At 34.3% G+C, this 15,538-nt stretch overlaps 2 protein-coding genes across 9 annotated transcripts; one reads left to right on the top strand and one right to left on the bottom strand.

Moving 5' to 3' along the window:
* Positions 1-609: 609 nt before the first annotated feature.
* Positions 610-5,605, top strand: LOC132277687 (uncharacterized). Of its 3 annotated transcripts, none has more exons than XM_059779533.1 (4): positions 610-751; positions 887-1,024; positions 1,154-1,223; positions 4,945-5,605. In XM_059779533.1, the coding sequence occupies exons 1-4, from the start codon at positions 668-670 to the stop codon at positions 4,953-4,955; spliced, it is 303 nt and encodes a 100-aa protein (XP_059635516.1). In that variant the 5' UTR covers positions 610-667; the 3' UTR covers positions 4,956-5,605. The 3 variants fall into 3 exon arrangements, with proteins under 3 accessions (XP_059635516.1, XP_059635517.1, XP_059635515.1); XM_059779534.1 differs by lacking the exon at positions 4,945-5,605 and adding an exon at positions 1,699-3,728; XM_059779532.1 differs by lacking the exon at positions 4,945-5,605 and having other exon boundaries at positions 1,154-1,591.
* A 2,269-nt stretch (positions 5,606-7,874) lies between these two features.
* LOC132277682 (bHLH transcription factor RHL1-like) lies at positions 7,875-11,507 on the bottom strand. 6 transcript variants are annotated; one of them, XM_059779528.1, is made up of 8 exons: positions 11,287-11,507; positions 10,624-11,195; positions 10,459-10,530; positions 10,146-10,292; positions 9,941-10,006; positions 9,523-9,588; positions 9,361-9,429; positions 7,875-8,655 (listed from the first exon to the last, which is right to left on the bottom strand). In XM_059779528.1, exons 2-8 carry the CDS (start codon positions 11,191-11,193, stop codon positions 8,296-8,298), a joined length of 1,350 nt encoding a protein of 449 aa, XP_059635511.1. In that variant the 5' UTR covers positions 11,194-11,195; positions 11,287-11,507; the 3' UTR covers positions 7,875-8,295. The 6 variants fall into 6 exon arrangements, with proteins under 6 accessions (XP_059635511.1, XP_059635512.1, XP_059635507.1 ...); XM_059779529.1 differs by having other exon boundaries at positions 10,624-11,187; positions 11,287-11,506; XM_059779524.1 differs by lacking the exon at positions 11,287-11,507 and having other exon boundaries at positions 10,624-11,280.
* Between the last annotated feature and the right edge of the window lie 4,031 nt (positions 11,508-15,538).

Raw genomic sequence — 15,538 nt, 5'->3', positions numbered from 1 at the left:
ATCAACACCATTCTTTCTTTTCATTTCATTTATTTTCCTTTAAACTAATGTAATATTTTTCTTGGTACTCCAAAAGTAAACAGTAAAAAGATTGAGTAATTATCTGTTTTGCTTTTATTTATTTTATTTTTTTAATAACGATTTTCTTTTACCCTCATTATTCACAAAATAAAACAATCCTATTACGATCATTTTATTTATTTTCTAAGTTATCCAAACATAAATAGTGGTCAACACCATTATTTCTTTTCATTTCATTTATTTTCCTTCAAACTAATGCAACATTTTTTTTCCTACTTAACCAAAGGAAGCCACCTAATCCAGTTTGTCTCATTTTAGTCCACATGATTCATATGATGAATGAGAACAATTGGTTCAATTAAAACTTATCATACTAAGAATAATGAAAAAAATGTTGTTTAAAAAAAAGAATAATAAAAAAATTAATGAAAAATTTGAGTCTCAATTTGAAACCAAGTGAACACTGAACACAACATATACACTCTCACTAAAATGCACAAAGTAATATATTTTTTAGGCCTTAAACGAGGAAACTCAATCCAGCCCAGTAGACGAATTAAGCCCAAAACAGATTGCTTTTTAGTTGAATAGCCCAATACAGATTGTTGTTAAACTACAAGTCTACAAGCTCTCTGTGTCTCTGAGCATGGCGTTAGAAGCCTACGCATCGCAAAACCCTGATAAAGTCTATGTCGACGTCCTCGCTGAAGCTAGAAAAGCTTGTTATAAGGTACTTTTCCATTTTTTTTGTCATTGTTGATGTATATATATTTTTCTATGCGTGTATATACTTCTATAAATACATATATTCTTGTAGAAGGCTCAAAAACTGCAATAATTATTGGATTTTTCTAAACCCTTAAAGGCACGTGACGCGTTCTACTCTTGTTTGGAGAGGGAATCAAACAAAAGGCCTACCGAACTCGCATCGGTCGGGCTGCTCTACCCAGTGGAATGCAAGAAGCGTCGGGATGAATATGTCAAACAATGTCGACCCACTTGGGTAAATTTCTCAATTTTAAAATTGATTTAGGTTTCAATTTTTATTTCATCATTATGATGGTGGGTTTTTTTTTTTTTTTTTGAATTTTATTTTTTAGAATGATAAGATTGTTTATTTTTGAATTTGTAGGTGAAGCATTTCGATAGGCAGTATTGTGCTAATAAAAAGAGGCTTTTGGATGACAATGATTCCAGAAGAGGTCCGTTGTCACTTCCGAAGTCTTATACTTTCAAGCCCACTAATTAATATTGATATATAGATATGTTGGTATTTTTGGGTCATATGGATCATCATGAAACTTTGTATTTTTGTTGGAGGAATTGCTTTTCTATTTTACAGTAGATCAAAATGTTGGAGGAATTGATAGATATGTGTTTTATGGTCCTTAGAGTATAAATCTCATTGCCTTTGTACCAGATTAGTTTTAGTTGGTTGGTTCTATTTATATTTATATAAGGAACCCAAATGTGGGAATTTGAGTTTCTAGTGGTGGTGATGGTTATATATATTTGATTGTATTGCTTCTCACTGTTCCAACTTCTAATGAATTGACTGTGAAGTTTTCCATATTGAAAGTTGCCTTCTAACTTTCTAAGGTTTGGAAGTGGCAATCCTTATAGGAGTACTTAATAGTAATATATGTACTCACTAGGTTAATTGATCTATCTTAACAGGGGTGTGAAGCTTGGTCCATGTGGAAGAGGGGAATGGAATCTTTTATTGGTTATGCGGGTAACTTATAGGGTGTTTATTGTACCAAACATTTTTAATTATCAATTAAGATGGAGTTTTTTTATGGCTTATAAGCTTGCTGCACCAATATTATGGAATTTGTCAGTAATTAAAATTCAAAAGTATATTGCACTTGGTGAAATGTACTTCAAGCATGAAGAAAGAAAATTTTCATCTTGGTGGTTTTTTTTGTTTTTTTTCGATAAGTCAGATTTCGGTCTTGGTGGTGTTTTCTTTACTTGAATGATCATGTAGTTTGCATATTATGCACATTATTTATTTCTTCAGTGATCTCCACTTTTTAAATACTTGAGATGGTTTAGTTTGATGTGTGAATGCTTGTTTGTGCATCAGTTATATCACTGTCTTCTGTGTTTGCACATAGATGGGTAGATATCTGTAAAGAAATTTCCCATCTTCTATGTTCGTATGTCAAAATTAATTTATTAGTCCAAACCAATGGTGACACAAATTGAAAAGTGAGAGTTTGTCATGTGTGACATTCAAAATGGTGCGAAATTAAGGGGTTATGTATTTGGCTATTTGCCATAGCCCTGTATTACTCTACAGATTCCTGAAATATGATGAGCGAAACGAGATTCCTCATTACTTTTAGTAGTCCAACTTAGTGAATCAAAATCCCATATGGAGGATGAAGGAAGCAAAAGAGAAAGAGAAGAAGAGTAGATCTCTTCACATAAAGGGCAAAAGATGGTAGCAATGCTTAAAAGTTTTGTGTCAAAGACTCAAAGTACCATAAAAAAGTCAAAGACAAACTGGACATTATGCTACAGTTTTGCTTCACGTGAACTCTGCTTAGTTAAACATGAATTAATAAGCTTAGGGCTTCTAGTGAAGTGGCGATCCATGCGTTGGAATGGAATCTCTTGAAATTTAACTTTTATGTTTTGCTACCATGAAGTAAGTTTTGTGATCTAGATGTGAACCAATGTTATGCGTTTTCTCCACATTATGTGTATAGCTAAGTCACACAAAGCGAGAGCGAGAACGTGAGAGCATCAAAGTCTAGAATTCTTCGAGAGTGGGAGCGCCTTTAGAGTATGTACTTATTCCACTTGTTACATTGTCATTTTTATTTATTAAACACCATTTGTTGTTAATTTTTTAATATATGACTATTTAAAAGATATGAGTAGTAATTAAATATGATGAAGTAGTACTTACATTTTTTAATTGTGTTTAATATATCAAAAACAAATAGTTACTCAGTTGTAGATACTCTTAGTTTTTATATACTATGTCATGGGTTCAATCCCCAACCCATGCGGAAGTGGCTACTTTTTAGTGCATGATTCACCCAAACAGCATGTGTGCACACGAATTGCCGCAATCCGCGGATTCTAAAATGGAATTCGCAAATCCAAAAAATTGAGTTTGTGAATTTGGAGCAAATCCGCACATGGAGGGTAGAGCGATGACCCAGATTAATGAATTATGTGACTTAGGTGTAATAGTATCTTCATGTTCATTTTATCTTCCAAATATGACAAATCTTAAAACATTAAGACACTTACACAACGAGTAATGAATAAATATTTTTATATATGTTATTTTATATTATAAGGCTAATATTGTTTTCCTTCAAAATAAGAATAAAAAAGAAAACAACAACTAATGAAGTTACAACCATAGTTTTCTCTTTTAAAAAGTATAAAGAAGAGAGACTGGGTTGAGTCCCTTTATAATATTTGTTGTAAACTAAATCCAGAACTAAACAAAAGATTATAGTTGTATAAAGAATGAATGAAGAGAGAGAGAGAGAGAGAGAGAGAGAGAGAGAATTGGTCGAAGTAGAATTTCTATACCCTTTTCTTTAACTAGGTTTTTGTTGAAGAAAAGGGAAGATAATTCTATTAAGAAAGAATCTATAGAGAAAGAGTGGAACTTATGATAGGAAGAAGAGGACAAAAAGAAAAAAGAAGATGATTTATTAAAGAAGAAGAAGAAGAGGGCTCACCATCTGTCAAGCTTCGATAATTAGCTCTAGCAAGTTCGAAACTTGGTTGCGAAAGAGGGTAAGATTCTTACCATTTTCTTTTTGTGATCTTTTACAATTTCAAACAAGTAATAAGTATAAAAAGATCAAGTAAATATAATTGCTTGGTAATTTCCATAAAAAGACATTATTTATTATATATTGACCTTCATATTATTGAAACTTTTCAAAGAATTTCACATACTTTATATTTTAACCTATCTTCTTCTTCCTCTTTTTCTTTTCTCTTTTTTGTTTTTTGTTTGTTTGTTTTTTTTTTTTTTTTTTTTTTTTGAGATCTTTTTTTTTGATAAGTAAATTGTAATAGAAGGCGTTCAAAAGGGGAACGCGTCCCAAGGACTGTATTTTTTGAGATCTTTTTAAAAAGCCTTTTTTAATCAGACAAATGTGTTCACCACGTGTTTGTAGTGTGTCGGCATGTCCGTCATGTGTCAACAATGTGTTTTAAAAGGTAAAAATTCTAGACATTTTTTTGGACATATTCAACACTTCCCGACATGGACACTTCGACCTTTTAGACATGGACACTTGTGTGTTTGCAGTGTGTCGGCATGTCTGTCACGTGTCAACGTGTTTTAAAAGGTAAAAATTCTAGACATTTTTTTGGACATATTCAACACGTGTTCGACATGGACACTTCGACCTTTTAGACATGTTTGTGCTTCCTAAATCAAAACTTATGATTATATGGTATGTGAGACGCAGTAGGCAACTTTCTTGCTGTTTCAATTTGAGAGTTTGTTCTGGGAAACAAAAAAGTGTAAGCTTTCCATTACAATTTATCATGAATTTTACTCAAAGGTTGACATATTTGTTAATAGAACTTTGATCAACATAGCTACAACCATCAGTATATCTACAAAGCATAGTTTTCAGTTTATGACATGATGCTTCTTTTTGAATCAACTTTCATTTCATCCAATGGAAATGAGCCGCTGGTTCATTTGATGGGTGCAATCTTAGATGCTCCTGCACTATGCACAAACATGCCCTTAAGCTTCAATTTGTTTAGACAAACAATATTCCCCTAGTTTAAAGAGAGAGATTAAACATTTCTGACAATTTATGTGTACCTCCATGTCTTTGTGTTTAAAAAACCTTAACACATACCCACAGCTCATATAATCATACACAAGTCCATGTAATATAGTTTTTTTATTCTTTTTTGCAGTGATTTTCTGATATGGAGTAATTTGTGGTACTCAGTTTCAATGAGTCGCCACTCATTTCATCTGATTGTTTTACCTTTTTGAATTCACCAATGTTGAAGTGCAGCTTTCCTTGGAGACCTGCTGGAGTTGGACTTCTTTTTTTCTTTTTTGGTAAGCAAATCACACCTACACACCCACAATTGCCCCCTCACGGGACTTGAACCCTCAATGCTCTACTTGGAAAGTAAAGAGCAAAGCTCTTGGTTACATAGTGAATGTCGCTGCTCCAGAAAGAACTTATATTTTCTTCTTTCAACACCTCCTCACCAATATTTGACAATTGATGTACTGGAATTTTCTTTCTGTTCTGAATCTACTTAACTAGTTACCTACTGATATCATTATTCTAAGTGAAGCCTTGCCCGACTATTGATGGGTATGCAAATATCTTAAGCCAATTCATAGTATCTGGGGATGGACATTTTGTTCAATAAACTGTTGGTGGGACTGACTGTGTTCATGTTGATATGGATATGATTGAAGGTTCCTTAACCCACACAGCATCTTTGACAATGACTCGGTACCACTGATGTAGAACCATTTTATAGTTATGTTGTACTCTTTGAAGCTTGAAGCTCTAAGCATTTGAATTTTATATAATCATGGGATTCACTTTTGGCATTTGGATAAGCTTTTCTACTTCTCTTCACCTTCAATGTTCATTGTTTTTGATGTATTTTATAGTAGTGGGTCGATACGTTTTTCATTATTTGCAAACTATAATCTTTAGCTTTGGTAGATTGTCATCTATGTGCGATGTTTTTTCTACAAATAGCTCATTGTATTAGATACAGGACTGATGATGTTGCATTGCTATGACAATCTGTTTTTATGACTAGAGGTAGTGGACTACATGTCTCATAATATTTATATTACATCTTATAGTCTTGGATCTGTAAGATTAAGCTTCGAGTTTATGGCCACTTCCCAGAATCAGTGTGTGTGTGTGTGTGAATATTTAAAGGTTTTACTGCTCATGTCGTGCATTGTAATGAGAATATCTAGATATGTTCCTGATACTGTCATCATGTTCTTATACAAACCATTGATTTAAACAAATTCTCGGAATGTTTTTGGTTACTGAAGTTGATCTATGTTACCTACTTTAATTTCTTATATGATGTTTTTTAAGAAGTCAAGAAGATGACACTGCATCTTCTTTAATTTCTTTACGTTTTAATATGATGTATTTAAATATGTCAAGAAGATGACAGTGCATCTTCATAAAGAATAAAAATAAAGAAAATAAATGTTGATTCAGATTTATTCAGTTTTAAAATGTAGATTGATCTTCACCCAAGCTGTTGAAACTGCATTACCTCCTCCGAAGTTCCAAATCAGTTGGTTATATATTTACTGAGGACCGCCAATGTTGATTAAGGATATAGATGATAGATATTGATCGAAGAGATGGACATATTTGATAGATAGAAATTAATATTTTCCACTCTGGAATGAGGGTAACTGTGCTGTTCACAAGTCATGCATGAGCTAAATTTGCTCTTTCCATTCAGGCTGAGGTGAGATTTAAGGATAATTTTCCCCCTTCTCTCATGGAAGTAGTGGAGTCTGGAGAAAGAGAGTGTGTGTGTGTGTGTGTGTGTGTGAAAGCTAATTCTTGTGCCCAACTTTACTCATTTTGCAAAAGTGCCAAAATGATAATAAAATGTGCATTCTTGTTTTTGGTTCCACTTATTTTTTGGTTTGTTTATATGGTATTCAAGGTGATATAAAGAGATAGCCAAGTAAAATACAGAATTTGGGACCAAGACAACAATCTGAATGGTCATGTTGTTGGACAGATTGCAAAGAGAAGGGTTGGTTGGGACACACTTCATAATCCTTAGTCGCTTCCCACTCATCATTCTCACCCCCACAACTTCACATAATGTTTGTTCACCTAACAATAAGAATATAATTATATTAATAACATACCAAATAATATTATATAATTAAGCCCCAGGAATGTATTGCAGATAATTACAAGTCTTAAATTATAATATTGGCTAGACGTGTTCTTTTCTTTCATTTTTATTCTTTCTTCCTGTTAGAATCATTATGTGGTGGCTGTTGAATTTTCTTTATTAATCTTCTATAAATGTTCAAGTTTGGTGATAGCTTTGAAGACCCATGATGCAAAAGAGTAAATACGTAAAACCAAGACAGAAAATACAGAAGCTTGTAGTATAATGGTATACATATATAATATTTATGTAAAGTAAAAAATATGAATATATATATATATATATACATATATATTATTTTCAGTAAGGTTCAAGTACATGAAACAAATTGTTTGGTTTCCAGGAAAGAAACAGAAGTGTGCCTAGGAGAAATTATTAGATCATGTTAGACCATACATGATGTTCAGTCTATAACTCAAGCTTTCTTAGGAAGGAAAATGAAGATTTTGAGAGAATTATTTTTCATAACCACCTAATATTCTTGTAAAATTTTTCTAAAAAAAAAATACAATTTTTATTTATTGTGAAAGTCTTATGAACTCACAATAACACCCTTTCTTTTATTGTAAGTTTCATGTTATTATTAAAACCATGCAATGGTAATTTTTCATATTATTATTGAAAAAAATTCAAGCTAAACAAAAACAAATAAATTTATATTTTTATTTACTTTTTTTTTTTTTTTTCTTTTACTTTTTCACTATCAATTTCCGTAATACAATATACAAAGAAACTTGAACATGGATCGATCTACAGATGCTACTATGGGATTAACCTGTTTATGATATTCCCTTTCTTGCTACTCAAAAACCAAACCAACAATGAAGAAACGCAGGGAAAAGATCTGTTACACATACACCAGTATAATAGTATAATAATTGTGAAACAAAAAAAAAAATTTAAAAACTAAAAGTACAAAGGTCAACTGAGAAGCCTGCAAATATCGAGCATTAGATTAGATCCCATAATTTCCGAAACTATTTTCAGTTGGTGATGATCATAATAATAATGTTAATCATTTTTAACATACCATCATGACACCACTTAAAAATGGTCCCCCATTAGACACATTCAGTCCAACTTAGTTTAGATAATACTAAACTGATAATACAAATTCAAAATAATTATATGTTAGCTTAAGCATAAGCCAAGTCTACGTAAATACGGCGTCGTAATACGCTTTGAGGCTGAAGAGACCCTCCTTATTTTGGTAGACTTGACTGACGGCCGTTAAAACTTGAGAGATTCCCTCACGTCTTCTCTTTTACTCCGTCAGGTTGTCCGTTATTCGCTCCACGGAGAGAGTGTGTGTATGATGGTCAACGGTGTGATCATCATCAGATCAGATCAGGGCTTTGAAACGGAAATCTCTCCTCCGCCGTTACCGATCGTGGCTGACTGGACGGTCAACGCGGAGATGCTGGGAGATGGTGGGCCAGGCTCACCGTTGGAAGCGAGTAGTGGGTGGTTGTTGTTCCTGGAGTGAGACGTGGCGGTGGATATGGCGGTGGCAAGAGAGATGGGCATGAGGCAGAGACCTTTTCCTTGTAGGTACTGCATGGCGGACCCCATATCCTCTTCCATCAGCTTCGCCACTTGATGCTCCGTCATCGTCATGCTGTCGTTTGATGACGCCGTCTGTGCCCCGTTACTACTGCTCATCCGTCCTCCAACCCCACTATTTGTCTGATTACAGTCACCACCTCCCTACGAGACAAGAAAAAACATATATATATATATATATATATATATATACACACACACACACACACAGGAAACAAGAGTATTATACTACATGGTCATATGCATACAAAGAGAGAAAAGTAAAATCTTCCGAAAAAAAAAACAGAGAAAGCAAAGTAAAGTGAAACTGAAAAGAGTTTTGTCGCTTAATTTTATTTAAAAAAACAAACTTTAGGAGTAGTAGGAGAGGGGAAAGGGATGGGTATCTGGAAAGGTGGGCACGCGTGATCCTTTTCTGTTTTGTCGTTTTCTGCTGATTGGAAATTCGGGACTGTAATTAAAGGGACACAAACAGAGGTGGGGTTGGTTGGGAATTCACTTGAGAGTTTTCTTCCATAATTTGTGTGGATTAATTTGCACTATTTTCATGTTTAATGTTTTATTTTAATGTTTTAATTTTTTATTATGTCTGTGAATATAGAATATGCGGATTTAGAATTGAAAAAAATTACTGTATTAAAAGTACTAAAATTCCTTCTCATTTCAAATTTACTGTATATATTTAGAATTAGAGTGAGGCTATGAATAATGCGCTGGTGTAGCCATAAAGGTATGTTAAGTTAGACCCACACTGACTGCAACACTACAGTTTCACATTTAGCTAGGTATATACATACATTGTACACAAGAACACATCCTATAAATATAAATACAATGTGCTTTAATTACCTCGGAGGAGATATCAGCAACTAGAGGGGCAACAGCTGCAGCACCGCCTAATCTGCTCATACTCAGAACCTGAACACACACATTATATATATGTATATAAAGCGATGGAATTTTAGAAGCTCACATACAAAATAGTAATTGGGAGAGAGATGAAGGGGGTACTTTGACTTGGAGCTGGAGGAATTTGACATAATCGATGATCTCATCCAGCATTGAAGCCTTGTCTGTCTGTCGTTGCAATACCCACGAATACGTTCAAACAAAATAATACATCTAGTTAACTTATATTCGTATAAATTAAAAAAATAAATAAATCTATTACTGTAGAATTATTCCTCAAACATATTACATCCTGCTAAACACTAATGCCCTTCCTTCCACGTAGGTATACTTTCAAGCACAAACTCAGATATACAAACATTTATGCACTAATCATTCAACACACTAAAACATAAACACATAGTGATGTTTATGTCATATTATCAACTTCGTACGATATATGTTAAAGAAAAGATAGAAAGTTAATAGACATCCATAATTTCCAACAATAAATTCAGAAATACAGTATGGCAAAAATCACCTTGTTGGCATTGGGAACTAGCTCCTGCAAAGCTTTCATTCTCTCTGCAATTCTCTCTCTCCTTAACTGCCCAATACAGTACACCAATAACCCCCATGAAGGATAAAAAAACAAAAACAAACTGAAACCAAAAACACAAAAAACACAGAAAAACAAAAGCAAAAACAGAAAAATATGGCAGCATGACGAGTGAAACTTGGCCTACTCTTTCAGCGATGCTGTGAGGGTCAGTGGCCTGACCTCTCCGTGCCCTCACCCTCTGTCTCGGCTGCGCCCCTGCTCCTCCGCCAGAACCATTCGATGGAGCTTGGTTCGTCACCGGCGCCGGAGCTCCGAAGTTCTGCGACACAGTCTGTAATCAATCAAAAATATCCCCAAAACTATGTTCATTACTCAATACACATATCCATAGATGTATATACTAAATATATTATATACATATATATATATATATATATAGATATACACAAGTATATCAGAGAACTAAAGATGTAAAAATGGTGAGCTTGATTGGATACCTGAGCGGTCCCATTCAGAGATCCGGTGAAGCCGTTGTATAGAGCTCGTACAGAACCATCTCCTCCCTGTAACTATGGCCATAATTAATCCACATTTCATCAATTCAATCATATATTCTACCACCTTATCTCTTCCTATACTTTCTCTCACTACAGAGAACTCACCAGATTGGCAGATTTGAAGTTGTCGTCGCTACCTAGACACGGAGGCATTGGTAGAAGGCCAGAATCACCGGTACCGGAAGATCCCGTCGGCGACCTCAATCCACCTCCGCCGCCAGAAACGCCTCTAGAGAGGAGTAACTGTTGCTGAAGCAACAACGACTTCGCAGCCTGTGAATTCGGTCCCCCACCGCTGATCTGGTGTTGCCGGAGCTTCGAAGCCAACAAAGCCGACTCATCAAATTGGAACTGATGGTGTTGACCATTCTCTGGATTAAGCGGCCTCTGATCGTCTGACAATTCTCGAGAATTTCGCGAACAGATTGACGAGAGGTCCCAAGGTGACTTAGGGTTTGGTGCGGCGGAGAGGTCCGGCCAAGAGCAGGAAGGGAGCGAGGAAAGCATTTGGTCGAGGAAGTCGTCGTGAGACGACGTCGGGTTGAATTGAGAAGCCTGAAGTTGAATCTGAGGGTTAGCGATTTGCGATTGACCGTTTTGGAGGTCTTCAAGGGACATCTGAGATTGCTTTAAGATTGAGTTCATTGCTTGCATTTCTTCACTGCAAGGCTGCATAGCTTCACAGACAATTGAGCAGATATACATACAGATGGTAGATATACAGAGTTATATAAGTCTATATTTTAGAGAGAGAAAATAATCTCATACCTTAAATTAAGGGACTCTAGAGCGAGAGACGGGGTCGTGAGAGCAACTTCGTTTGAAGAGTCTCTTTCGTTTCTTCTCTCCTTCCCTACAAATTTTTGTTCAAATTTTCTTTTCTTTTTTTTTTTCTCTTGACTTTTTGTTCAATTATAACGATTCGTTTTGAAAAATGATAAAATGAATCGGCTTGAATTTAACGATAGAACCCAACGTCAATTCAACACGTTTCGTATCAAATGTTTATGACTTCTCTCTCTCTCTCTCTCTCCCTCTCTGTATATATATAGACTTATATACGGTATATTTTAATTCGAAAGTTTCACTCTCTTTCAACCGCGTGGTATTTAGGTAAGTGGCTAGATTAAGCTAATTAACTTAGTGAGTAATATTCACGGGGCAAGATGCAAGTGACATCAACTTTGATCCGCCACTCTTGCTATTTCAGTTTCATAAGAGGTTGTCGAGATTACCCTGGTATGATTTGTCTATGCTTTATTATTATTATTAATATTATTATTATTATTATTTTGGATGTTATGCTTTACCTTTTTTATACATAAAGCAAATATTATTTTCAGCCTACCATTGTAGTGGGGAAATCCCATCCACTCTGGAAAATAAATAAATCAATCTCACCCACTCTCGAGTCTCAAGTGACCTTCGAATTCGAAGTAGAAGAAGTTAGTAATATTTATTCATTTACTAAATCTATACCCAAATTCTAAGTAAGGCATGGAAGGAACTTAGCATTATAGCATACCAATATAAATTTAATCCAAATTTAATTAGATGTTACAGAACAAATTTTTTTTTGTCATCTATAAGAGGAATTTGAAATTTCACCATACTGGCAAGATGGCATCATAACCAGATAAACCCAACAACATTATTGCAACAGAAAAGAAATTAACCTGCACACACAGAGGGGGTTGCTTGCCAAGCACTTGTTTGAAGTTTAACTTCCATTGTTTGCAATAGATATGAAAAATATTAACAATAACTCAAAACGATGTCACTTGATTTTCATAAATGAATTTAATGTCATAGCTTATTAGTAGTGGTTGTATAAAAGGAAATTGTTGTAGCTTCTTCTATGTTGTGTCTGACACACTTTGCCCAAGAAAAAGCCCCAAAATGCATGATTCTTTGTTAAATGCATCATCTTGTGGAACAATCAAAAATTTTTGTTTTCCGTTTCAATTGAAACTTTCTTGGAAAATTTTATAGACAATTTGGATGGAATGCTTTAGGGCAAGAGATATGGTGATTGGCACCGCTTTTTGACTTACTATATTCGCATTTGGTTTCTACGAATATAACCATTGCATTTGTAGATCTATAAAAGATTTAGCCATCTATTTATGGGACTCGCTACTTTAGAAGAGGGGAGAGACGGAAAAGAAAAAAGAAAAAAAATAATAAAAAATGATAGTCACCACACCAGATTGTTCAGTCTGGCCACAATGCAACCACACTGGTTGCTTTTATGGGGAAACTTGAACAAAAGGACAATAGACGCATTTTATGTAACACCCCCACATTTTTCACGCATAAGTTGATCAGGCTTATACACGAAAAATGAGGGATATCAAAAACAATTGGCAATATACAAGCATGGAATACAAAATGATGGAAATAAAAGAATTTAGACAGAAAAGAAACATTAAATAATACAACATCCATCCATCCTTTATTTAATACAGTACTTCATTACAACTTGGAAATCCTACGTCAGGGATCCCTAAATATAACCCTGAGAGTTCAACGTCAAAAGTAAATAAAAACTGAAACTGAAGTATTACATAAAACTTCTACCCTGCACTGGATCGTAAGAGTAGATGAGTTCGGATGATGGTCCCACACTGCTAACCTCAGCCTTGAAACGGATACTGACCGTATCCTGAAATAACAACAATGGTGGGTCAACCCCACGAGCAAGTCCTCTCTACTATGACCCAAATCAAAGAATCAAATAAATTAATCATTATGAATCGGATGAGTACTATATCTGTATACATCCTACGGGAACTATCCGATGTATAACATGACCTCAACCAGAATAGACGGTGATCACTTAGACTCACACTAGGTGGTTAAGTGTCGCCTTTCCCTACCCGGGAAATCAGCTATTATACATGGTGCACGGTACTGACAACACAGACTATAACGAACTACACGGTGATAACACCTCGCAAAGTACTGATGAATATACTGAGCATATAAATTAGGCAACACATGCCAACAATATTAAGAAATATACCGAGTATGTCAATTAGGCAACACATGCCAATAATATTAAACCACATACCCCGACAGCCACACATCTGTCTATCGCAACGAATGCATAAGGTATAAATGAGTCTAAACTTATTAGCCAGCTCACATGGTTCTATATGGCAACACATCCATATAATATAAATGCGACATAATTAAACAGTCCATTTATTTCCTGAAATGCACACAGCATAATAATCATGGTTTGTGTATCATTAACAACATAAATAATCCTGCAATGTATAACGGACAGTTTATTTGAATTAAAACCATGTAATCATTTAATTTTAACATTAATGATTTAATACTGTTTAATAAAATAATAACACAATTAATGATTAACAATGTCATTAAATTAACTACATCTGTTTAATGGTGATCTGCATTGAAAACGATACAATTAATATTTAAAAATATTAATCGGACATAATAATAACTAACGGTTAATAAAATAATAATTTAATGTCCCGTTAAACCCGTAAGTACCAACCATAGGCCCAAAAGTGCAAGTTTAAGGTTCTGGAAATTACAAAACAGGCCTAGGGGTATTCTGGTAATTTCCAGCAGCTGACAGGGCCCCTCACGCGCCCCCACGCGCCGCCCTAAGCTTCCCCACGCGCAGCCCTATGTTTTCCACCCTCTCACGCGCGCACACGCGCCTCCACGCGCGTCTGGCATCAGCCACGCGCGCATTAATGGTTCCTGCTGACGTGGCGTGTTCTGGTTGGTCGGTTGTACCGTTTCGATGTGGGCGCGCTACACTGGATTGATCTTAATGATCATCCTTTAATCCAATGGTCCCTGAAGTGCGCGTATGCTATTATTGTACACTATGCTACATAGAATCAATCTAGTGGTCAATAGTTAATCCAACGGCTGCTGATGTAAGCGCATGGGAACCCTTGTGCGCTGCCTCACACCGGATTACTCCGGTTGTCTTCCCCACTGCCGGTGACCGGAATCCTCGCCGGAAGGTCGCCGGAAATTGCAGAAAATGCCCGAAAAAATCTAGAAAATTCTAGAAAAATCCCTAAAGTCTTATTTAATTATTTTTAGCCATTATTAATTTCATAGGACATTAAATAAATATATACCATCCTATATAATTAAAATTCCATTAATGTAATAAAATAAAATTAATAATTTATTAACCTCCAAACCTTGGCTCTATGCATAAAAATAAGCTAAACAATTAATTTATTAATTCAAAGGGGAAAAGTAGATAATAACTTGCCTTTTTTGGATTTAAAATAAATCCGCCGGTTGCGCGTAGTCGGGTAAAATCGCCTACACCGGTCCAAGCTTCTTTCTCTTTCTCTTTTCCTTTCACTCTTATAAAATAGCTCACTAGAATGTTTAAGCTTTCTAACTTAAGTAAGTTGCCTTTAGAGTAAGTTGGCTACTAATATATATATACAAACTTATATAATATATATAATACAAATATCTAATTTATAATAACTTCTCACTCATTTCTCATATTCCTACCTATATGGCTTTAAGACAATGCTATCTTTAATCAAGATATTTGATCCACCATTCTACCATAGTAAATGAAATTCTATCCTAGTATTTAATTTTTCATCATTACCTTGATTTAATACTAATATTATTATTAATAAAACTTTTATAATTGTTATTATTTATATTATTATTATTATTATTATTATTATTATTAAACTAATATAATTATTATTATTACAAAATACTACATTATATCATCATAATACTATATAACACAAATATAATACTTTACTTAACTAATAATGATTAATATAAGCATAACCAACAAATAAAATTATTAATAAGAATACATGCATAATTACATGAACAAATTTACTTATTTTAACATACACAATTAATTTACATGCACAAGTAAATGAACTTTAAATAAAATTAATTAACCTAACACAAAATTAATTTAAATACATTCTTTAAAATTACGGGGTATTACATTTTACTTCAGACAACATAGCAAAAT

Source organism: Cornus florida, unplaced genomic scaffold (assembly GCF_030987335.1).
Source record: "Cornus florida cultivar Cherokee Brave unplaced genomic scaffold, ASM3098733v1 CherokeeBrave_3.0.0_Hap2_Chr10, whole genome shotgun sequence".
In the NCBI taxonomy this organism is placed as follows: domain Eukaryota; kingdom Viridiplantae; phylum Streptophyta; class Magnoliopsida; order Cornales; family Cornaceae; genus Cornus; species Cornus florida.
This window is presented reverse-complemented; position numbering and strand designations above follow the sequence as displayed.